The sequence below is a fragment of the Otolemur garnettii genome, unplaced genomic scaffold (genome assembly GCF_000181295.1).
Source record: "Otolemur garnettii isolate 467f Iridium unplaced genomic scaffold, OtoGar3 scaffold00001, whole genome shotgun sequence".
NCBI classification, from domain to species: domain Eukaryota; kingdom Metazoa; phylum Chordata; class Mammalia; order Primates; family Galagidae; genus Otolemur; species Otolemur garnettii.
The window spans coordinates 35,188,451-35,197,310 of NW_003852396.1; the positions used below are offsets into that span (position 1 = coordinate 35,188,451).

At 46.6% G+C, this 8,860-nt stretch overlaps 1 protein-coding gene across 2 annotated transcripts; it reads right to left on the reverse strand.

The window, feature by feature from the left end:
* Positions 1 to 13: 13 nt before the first annotated feature.
* TPP1 (tripeptidyl peptidase 1) lies at positions 14 to 6,943 on the reverse strand. Of its 2 annotated transcripts, XM_023513728.1 has the most exons (13): positions 6,886 to 6,943; positions 6,699 to 6,770; positions 6,293 to 6,432; positions 5,113 to 5,263; positions 4,792 to 4,919; positions 4,463 to 4,641; positions 4,140 to 4,338; positions 3,802 to 3,990; positions 3,491 to 3,560; positions 2,636 to 2,756; positions 2,376 to 2,534; positions 2,073 to 2,198; positions 14 to 1,900 (listed from the first exon to the last, which is right to left on the reverse strand). In XM_023513728.1, the coding sequence occupies exons 1-13, from the start codon at positions 6,927 to 6,929 to the stop codon at positions 1,760 to 1,762; spliced, it is 1,719 nt and encodes a 572-aa protein (XP_023369496.1). In that variant the 5' UTR covers positions 6,930 to 6,943; the 3' UTR covers positions 14 to 1,759. The 2 variants fall into 2 exon arrangements, with proteins under 2 accessions (XP_023369496.1, XP_012664841.2); XM_012809387.2 differs by having other exon boundaries at positions 6,699 to 6,892.
* Positions 6,944 to 8,860: the final 1,917 nt, after the last annotated feature.

An 8,860-nucleotide genomic window follows, 5' to 3' on the forward strand; every position in this document is an offset into this window, starting at 1 on the left:
GGAAGCGAAAGCGTGAGGGTTTCCACTCAGACATTTATTTAATTCTTATTTGCCAACTCGAGCTAGGGCCTGGGAATTCAAAGTTAAGTAGAACAATGTAGGCACTAATGGTCTTGTAAAAGGGAGGTAAACACGTAGATTGGCAATTTTAATACTACATGGTTGTTACAATGCTAGAGGTAGGCACGGAAGTGTGAGGTGCGAGGGAGTACAGGAGCTAACATCTGCCTAATTCCAAGTGCCAGGCACTCTACCAACATTATTCCAGTTAATTATTCCCTGATAATTATGAAAGGCAAGTACTAAAATTCCCACTAAACAGAGAAACAGGCTCAGGGAGAGAAACTTTACTTGCCCAAGGCTCTCCCCTAGTCTTTATCAGAACCAAGATTCAAACAGGTTTGCTTTCGAAAATCTAGGACTTTTCTGCCACATCTCTAAATCAACCTCAGGGAATCAAAATGTTCATAAGAGAAAATTAATTCTGAGCCAAGTATTGAAAGAATCCTGGAAATTAACCAGGCAGTTCAGTCAGTAGTGTTACTAAGTAGACAGCAAGGGTGAGAATTCCTTGGGTGTAAGAGAGGGAAGAGGAAAAATGATTACTTACTCAGGAATAAATATCATGGAAGGTGATCCATGACTAAACAAACAAACAAAAAAAAACCCTGATATTTATCTAGTAATCTTTGAAAAGTTTTAATCCAGTAAATGCCTGATGGGATTTGTGTTTTACTCTGGAAGATAGATTAGGGACTGGTGAAAGAACACTGCAAGGATCTCCTATAATTCAGAGGAGAGAGAATGTGGCTTAAAACGAATGTTGTAGCAGTGAAGATGGAGACCAGTGGAGAAACAGACTGAAGTGACCAGTGGAAAAATTGTAGATATACTAAGGAAATATAATTGAAGGACTTACGGACTGAAAAAGATAAATGGGAATCGTGAATGATGCAAGTTTTTGGCTTGGTTGGAAAAAGCATAGTATCATTTACTGAGAAGAAAGAAGAGATGGAATAGTTTGGGGTTAGGAAGGAGAAAGATAAAATATTGAGTATCACACATCTTACATTTGAGGTATCAATCATTACTGGATAGAAGGTCTGATTCTGGGAGGTGATGACAGTTGTGGATGCCAGTAATTTGTTCCAGGGAATAGTAAGTATTGTGAGAAGAGGAAAAGACTAAGGATATAGCAAAAGAACACCATTCAATGAGGAAGCAGAGAAAGAGAAGTCTGTGAAGGAGGAAAGAGAGTAGTCAGATAAGTTAAATCCTGGAAGCTAAGGAAGAAGAGGGGATAGACAACTATGATGGAAAAGTCATAAAACAAAAATTTAGAAGTGTGCATGGAGGCCACTGTTTCTTGGTGTTACTATTTCCAAGGTAGGAGAGCATGAGTCTTATTTCAGTGAATTCAGGAGTGAACACAAAGTGAAATAGTATACACTCTTAGTGTAGGGAACCCTTTGTAAAAACTTGGTTGAAAAGGGGAAGGTGATATGGGGTGAAGATGCAGTCCAAAAATGCTAGTTGTAGCATCTTGTTGAGGAGCCTGAGGCAGGAATAGGGAAACCTGAGTGTGATGGAGCATGGTAGGGTTGGGAGTCAAGTCAAGCTTATAGCATTTCAAAGTCTGGGAGATAAGCTATCTGCAGAAGTCAACAGTTGAGGGTTCAGCAGGGCTTGCAACAGGGCAGAATGAGGGATTGAACCTGCAGCTTTAGAGGAGGGGACAGACTCTCCCGCTAGGAAAAGGTCAAGGGTTGAGTAATGTCTTCAGCAAAGCTGGGAAGTTGGGTGTTCCCCAACCTGTCACAGGATCCCAGCCAGCACCAGAACAGAAACCTTGACCCTCCACTTCTTCATTCAGACAGGACTCATGGCAGCCATGGGTTACCTAGGGAGGAGGTAGGCATCAGATCTGAGTTTGCTGATATTAACAGACTGTACTTCCTCACCTATATTCACATTTCAGAGGCTATTGCACATTATCAGAACTGCCCCCAAGTTTATCTGAGCACTCTCCATAGTTGTATGAAAACGTCCACACCCTTCTCTTTCACACTTACATCAAAGAGTCCTGCCCCACGCTGTTGGTAGAGCCTTGGATTGAGGAAGCCAAGAGGAGGGCGGCCACTGAGGATTCTGTGCTCGTTTATCAAGGATAAGAGCCCCCCAAACACTGGAGTGGAGGCCTGCAAGGATGAGAATACAAGAAAAGGTCAGGGGTTCAGAGTGATTGGGACTTTTGGGGAATGATCTTTAAAAGGATCAAGGATCTCTAAGGAGTCGGGGGTTCTGGGTGTAAGGTCTTAGGGGTAGGGGTTGAGGGTATTTCTTGAGTGGGAGTTTGGAGACAGGCTGATTCTCACCGAGGTTCCAGACACCCATGGAATGGGTATACTGTTGCTGACCACCCAGTAGCCATCAGAAAGTGCAGCCACGTCTGGGTAGGCACGGCCACTGGCATTGAAGTAACTGGATGGTGGAAGGTGGGGACTAGAGCTCAGGAACTGGGCTACAGCTTCCTCCTGAAAGGCATTCTTATGTGACTATTGGCCTGTGGGCTGCCCAGCAGTCTGCTGAACTGAGGATCCCCCATCCCCATCCCCATCAATCCATACAAACATACCTGGTATGAAGGCCTTGGAAACACATTGCTGAAGCCACCACCACTGATATAGTCAACAATCTCATTTGTGATAAGGAAAGGATTCTGGAAGCATGTCCCTCCCACTGTGGTAACATAGGGGCTGAGGGCAGAAGATAAAATTCAGCTAGTAGAGGACCCTAAGATGTGTGGGGATATGTGAGTATGGCCTGGATCTCGCTGGAAAGGCTAGACTCTGTGGGGAATCATGTGCCTAGGATTAACTAAGAGGGATTTTGTTTTGTTTTCATTTTTGTTTTTAAGAGAAAGGGTCTCACTCTGTCACCCAGGCTGGAATGCAAAAGCAGAATTATAGCTCACTACAGCCTCAAACTCCTGGGCCCAAACGATCCTCCTGCCTCAGCTTCCTGAGTAGCTGGGACTAAAGGTGCATGCCACCATGCTCAGCTAATTAAAAAAAAAAAAATTGTAGACCTGGGGTCTTGCTAAGTTTCCCAGGCTTGTCTGGAACTCCTGGCTTAAGGTAGTCCTCCCACCTTGGCCTCCCAAAGAGCTGGGAGGCATGGTACGGGCTAAGAGATTATGAGCCCTCAAGGCATGGCCTGAGGTGACTGCAAACTTTTCTCTACAGAATACCCACTGAATCCTTCACTAAGTGCCTGAGGACCTAGGAAGAAGAACAATGGGTGCTGAATCCCACTCAGAAGACTTGGGGCCTGGGACCTATAAGAAGAGAGGGGAGTATAGCAACTAGGGCAGGTAAGGCTAAGGGCTAAGCCACAGGAGCACCTGGTAGGGTCATAACAAAAGTTCTAGATCACGAGGGCACAGGTAAAAAGTTGTAGTCACAGGCAAGTGGTAGGCTAGGGTGCTTACCTGGAGGCAGGAAAACTAGGACGGAACTGATGTCTTCCAGAGACAGACCAACAACCAGCCCCACTGTCACCTGGAAAGAAACCAAGTTTAGCAGTCATATCTAATTAGAGTTTGGTACTGGGTTCAGATGTCAGAGGGGAAATTCAGGTGTTAGTTGTTACTACAGGAGGTCAGAGTTTAGAGCTCAGGCCAGGGGTCCCTGTTTAGGGTCTCAGTTCAGGTTATCAGTCAGAGATCAGACTCGGGTCACTAGAATCAAAGCTCCCATAGTAAATAGTCAAGTGGGGGCATCTCAGTATAGGGCAGGTCACCTGAGGCAAAGAGCAGGGTGAGACCCCGAGCAGCAGCCTTCTTGAACTCAGTGTTGACCCGCTGGAGGTAGGCATTGCTGAGAGAGTCCTCATCATCCCCATAGCTCACAGTGTGCACATGTGGTGGCGCTGACTCATTACTGAGTAGCAGGAGCCACTGTAGGAAGGGCTCCTGTCCCTCATGCCGACCTGTAATATTTTTAAGAGGGGAGGAGACATAAGAAACATTATTGGGAGGTTATCAAGATCTCCCTCCAGCTCATGGTGTTTCCTTGAGGGGCAGGGATCAACACCCATCTCCCACCCCCTTCCCCACCAGCCTGTCCCCTTGGCAGTACCAGGGCTGCTGTAGACCCAGGTGGAGATGTTGGCGCCAGCACTCATCAGATACTGCACATCTAGACTGGCCTCAATTCCAGCCCTGCCCCGGCCCTGCTGTCCAACCACGCGGGTTACTGATGCCTGGTGTGCAAATTTGCCACCAAAGAGGTGCATGAACTTGACCAGATCTGAGTCATGGAAATACTGCTCCAGGAACTATGGAGGGAGTCAGAGCAGGGATCATGGGTCAGAGAGTAAGCCCCAGGGTGGTGAGGCACTGAGGAGGTAAGGCATACCATGGGGAGGCTGGGAGGACCCAGGGGCTCTCTGCTTGGCTCACCTGGGCACAAGCCTGGCTGTTATTGCTGGTACCAGAGCCCACATCACTTGCCGTCAAGTTGTATCGCTTACGGATCACAGATGGGGTCACCCCCAGATGCAGGCCAATACCCCCTGCCACCTGTGGCCCAGGACGTTGCTTCAGGAATGACCTGGGGGGGAAACGGTGCAGTCCCCCCACTATAGGGAGGGGGCAGGCTTGAGGAGAAGATCTTATAGACTACAACACTCATTTTACCACTGATCCCACCCCAAGTCCCCCACAGCATCTGAACTTCTCCGGCCTCTGGATCTGTCTGTCCCAACCCCACCAACCCCACTGAGAGTTACCAAAGTCCACATGCGGGGCCAAGGCCTGTGGGAGCTGGTAGGGACGTGGGGACCTTATAACATGGGTCTTTGCAGGTCTTCCCACATAGTGATGAAACTCAGACCCAGAAAGCAGCAGCTCTGCCTGTCTGGAGATCAGAGATGGGAGAAAAGAGGTCAGAAATCACAGCATGGAGAATCACTGGGCAGTCACTCACTGTCTATCCATGCATTAGATTCCACCCACAAATCCCCAGCAAACTCTCAGCTCCCTCCTGTTGGGGTGACTAGTATTCCTGATGGGATAATTGGTGGCTCCGTGGAGCAATCATTCTCTCTCACCGGACAGTCAGCCAGCAAGTCAGAAAGTCCTGTGTGGTCACTGAGTAGCAGTTCTGGGCTCCAGCTGCCAAGAGCCATTTTTGGACTGTAAGAAGGGTCAGTGGTGATGGCCGGACCAGTTCAGCTACATCCTCTAAGGTTAGGTATTTTCCTGCAGAGATTCAGAAGTGATTCTTGCCTTCATTCATTGCTTTTCCAAGTTGCCCTCTTTAGACCTCAACAATGGACATCAGGACTTCCCAGGAAGCTTGGGGCAGAGTAAAGGAGGGTTGTGCAGGTGCAGGAAAATAGGCTAGAGAGACTTGGGATGCCATGGCCAAGAATATGAATTCTTTGGATTTCTTATTCTAAAGGCCAATAAGTTGCAACTGCTATCCCACAGAGTGCATTGCCATGCTCATGAAAAGTGAATGAGGTTAATAAAGTTAAATTTTCTATTTTAAGTTTATTTGTAATAATTTTTTAAGGACTTCCGGGGCCAATTATAAGGTAACATCTAATTTATCTCAAGTCTTCATACTTGCTGATTTTAAACTTAACATGCTGGCGAGTCACTGTTTTCCTGCATGGAGCCATGCACCCTCGTGGGTGAATGTGAGGCTGCCTACTTTCCCTGCCTTGTTCACCTCCACCATTCACACACATGCACTCCCACTGCCAAAAGGAGACAATCCAGTTTAACCACTGGGAAGACTGTTTTGAATCAGAGTACGGGGTGCAGGGGTAGAGGAGAGGATACTGCAGATCAGTCAGGAGACTGGGCAGTAGACCAGGAAAAGGCATAAACAACTAATTTGTACTGGTGAGGATGGGAAGAAGTAGATTAGTCCAAGGAAGTACTCAGTAGGAGTTGGAACTGGCAGACTTAGTGTATGAACAGAGGAAGAAATGGGAGTGGATTCAAGGGTGGGAGGACGAACTTGAGTTAATGTACTGCATGCCTTTTCCCCATTTGTCTAGTACCTAGTAAGTCGTTGAGTCAGAGCCTCACAATATCTTTTTTGAGTCCTTGAACTAATCAGAGCTGCTGTAGCTTCTTGGGTCTGAGGAACACAGGTGTTTGACAGGCCCTGATGGGCACTGAGACGTGACCCTCACATGATCTGTACTATCCCATGCCCAGCCCAGCCCTGTTTCCCTTCATCGCTTCCCATATCCTGTCCCCAATCCCGACAGGCACCGTAGTGAGGTGAGCTGGGATCTGACACAGCCTGCACCAGCTCCGAGAGTCTCTCCAGGTTCTGCTGTCTCAGGGCAAAGGTGAGACTCAGCTCTTCCTCAGGGTCTGCACGGCCCAGGGACACCCAGCCTGGGGGAGGCCTGTAGGGTCAGAGATCATGGACATGGCCTTGGTTAGGGTGGGAATGGAAAATACTGGTCATGAAAGTACCAGAACAGGAACTGAGACCTAGAAGCAGTTATGAATCACAGGAGGTAAATAATAGGGAACTGAGCCTGAGAACCTGGGAATAAGTCTATGGAGTGGGTACCAAGAGCCTATACAAGAATAAGTAAAACTCGAAACCAAGCTAGTAGAAGCAGAACAGGACATGGGGAAGAGGGTGATCAATGATGAGTCAACTCACGTCCTCTGCTGGTCGGGCTCCGGGCTGTAATTGCATTCGCCAGAGAGGATGAGGGCAAGAAGCCCTAGCAGGCTGTAGGGGCAGCAGATGAGTTTCAGCAGGAGCCGGATTGTCATTGTGTTCCCACCCTCCAACATGTACTCCCTCCAACATGATCCCCTTCTCCCAGGCCTCCGTAATTTCTCACCAGGCTCGGAGTCCCATTCTGTCTTTCTGCAGATCCGCTGTCATGTGACAGATCACATGAACTCCAGTCCCCACCCCTTTGCCTAGAAACTAGTGACGATACTGGCACCGCTATTGAATGGGTGGCCCTACCTCTGGGATTCTCCCTCTCTGGCCATTTAAGCACAGCGTAAGCCCAGGGCTCTCCCCTACTCTCTGAGTCTGACCTAGTGAGAATTACAAGGAAGCAGATTCTAGAGGCCCACAGACCTGGGTTCTTCCTAGCATATGATATCAGGAAAGTAATTTAACCTCTCAGAGCCTAGGTTTCTTCATTTATAATATAGAAGCTATTATGTAAAAGTGGTATGCATCATATGGGTTACAGTGAAAAAAATTATTTTTTTCTTTCCTTACTCTGTCTCCCCACATTATCGGTTTCAGGCTCATTCTAAGACTAAATGTATGAGCAGACTGGAGCTTTTGCAAGGTTGAGATCCTTTTATTCAAATCAAGGTCTGGTTTTCAATGGCTTTCCAGGAAATCTACAGTTTGGAATCCTAATTGTTATGGGTTCCCAAGGTTTTCAAGAGCCATGTAGGAATATTACATCATTGTCAGTAGGTTCAGATGGATAAAATGAATCCAGACCTCTGCTTCTTCCTGACAGTAAAACAAAGACCAAGTGGTCAATTCAGACCACTTCTAATTCAGTCCTTACAAGATGATTTTCAATGAGAGTTGAAACCCTGAGGTCTCAACTTCCTTTGCAGTTTTCCTGAGTATTCTTTCTTCCAAAAATCTGTATGGAAGAGGGAGCCACCAGTATAATTTAATTTCCAAAGCCACTAGTCTAATACCCACATAAAATCCCTTGTTCTTTGAGATATAGCCCTTTACTCTTGCTGTTATCCTACAGGTCATTAACATCTACTGTCCTATATGTTCTAACCCAACACTGAAGATTTTGGCATCTAGCCTTTCTGTCTACCCCAACTCCTGCTATCATTTGACCTAGACAATTAAAATGTCTTAGTAAGAGACCTATTCACCAACGTAACCTCCCAATTCTTTCACCTCACCAAACCCAATGAGCATTACCTTCACTTCACTTAAGCAAAATGGTCCCATGGCTATACCTTGGACTTGCCATCTCTCAGAACTGCTCTGCCTTTGAAATTATAATTCTAGCAACCTTTTTCAGACTATAACCTTCTGTTTTTTTCAAGCTATTGCATTTCCTCACTTCCATTAAATTTTTTTTTTCTTTTTCTTTTTGAGACAGAGCCTCAAGCTGTCCCCCTGGGTAGAGTGCCATGGCTTCACTGCTCACAGCAACCTCCAACTCCTGGGCTCAAGCGAGTCTCCTGCCTCTGCCTCCCAAGTAGCTGGGACCACAGGCGCCCGCCACAACACCTGGCTATTTTTTGGTTGCAGCCATTATTGTTGTTCGGCGGGCCCGGGCTGGATTTGAACTTGCCACCTTAGGTGTATGTGGCTGGCGCCTTAGCCGCTTGAGCCACAGGCACCGAGCCACTTCCATTAAAATTAATCTAACTTCTTCCTTTCCCTTGATGCCTCCACTTTTCTCCAAACCCAACATTTCCTTGGGCTAAGAAATCTCTGTAAAGCCCTGGAACTGTATTTACTAGCACCATGCTCTGAAACCTTTCTCTTTGACTGTAACCTTCTTTCTTTGCAATTTCCTCAGTCCTATGAACTTTTCAAATATCAGGCCATCTCCTTTCTCTCACTTTTTGGCTTCCCAGAAAAATAGTCTACACCAGTGGTTCCCAAATATCATGTGACAGTGAACATTTACACTGACATAAAGCAAACAAGTGACCTGGCAGAGAACCTCATGTGGCAAAGGTCAACAAATGTGAGCTCTTATTGTAGCATGTATATTTAGTGGTCCCAAGAAAAACAAACTATTTGGCTACTCTTGAATCCACCTCTACCTCTCTTAAGACCTTTAGGCCTAGAGTTGATCGTAT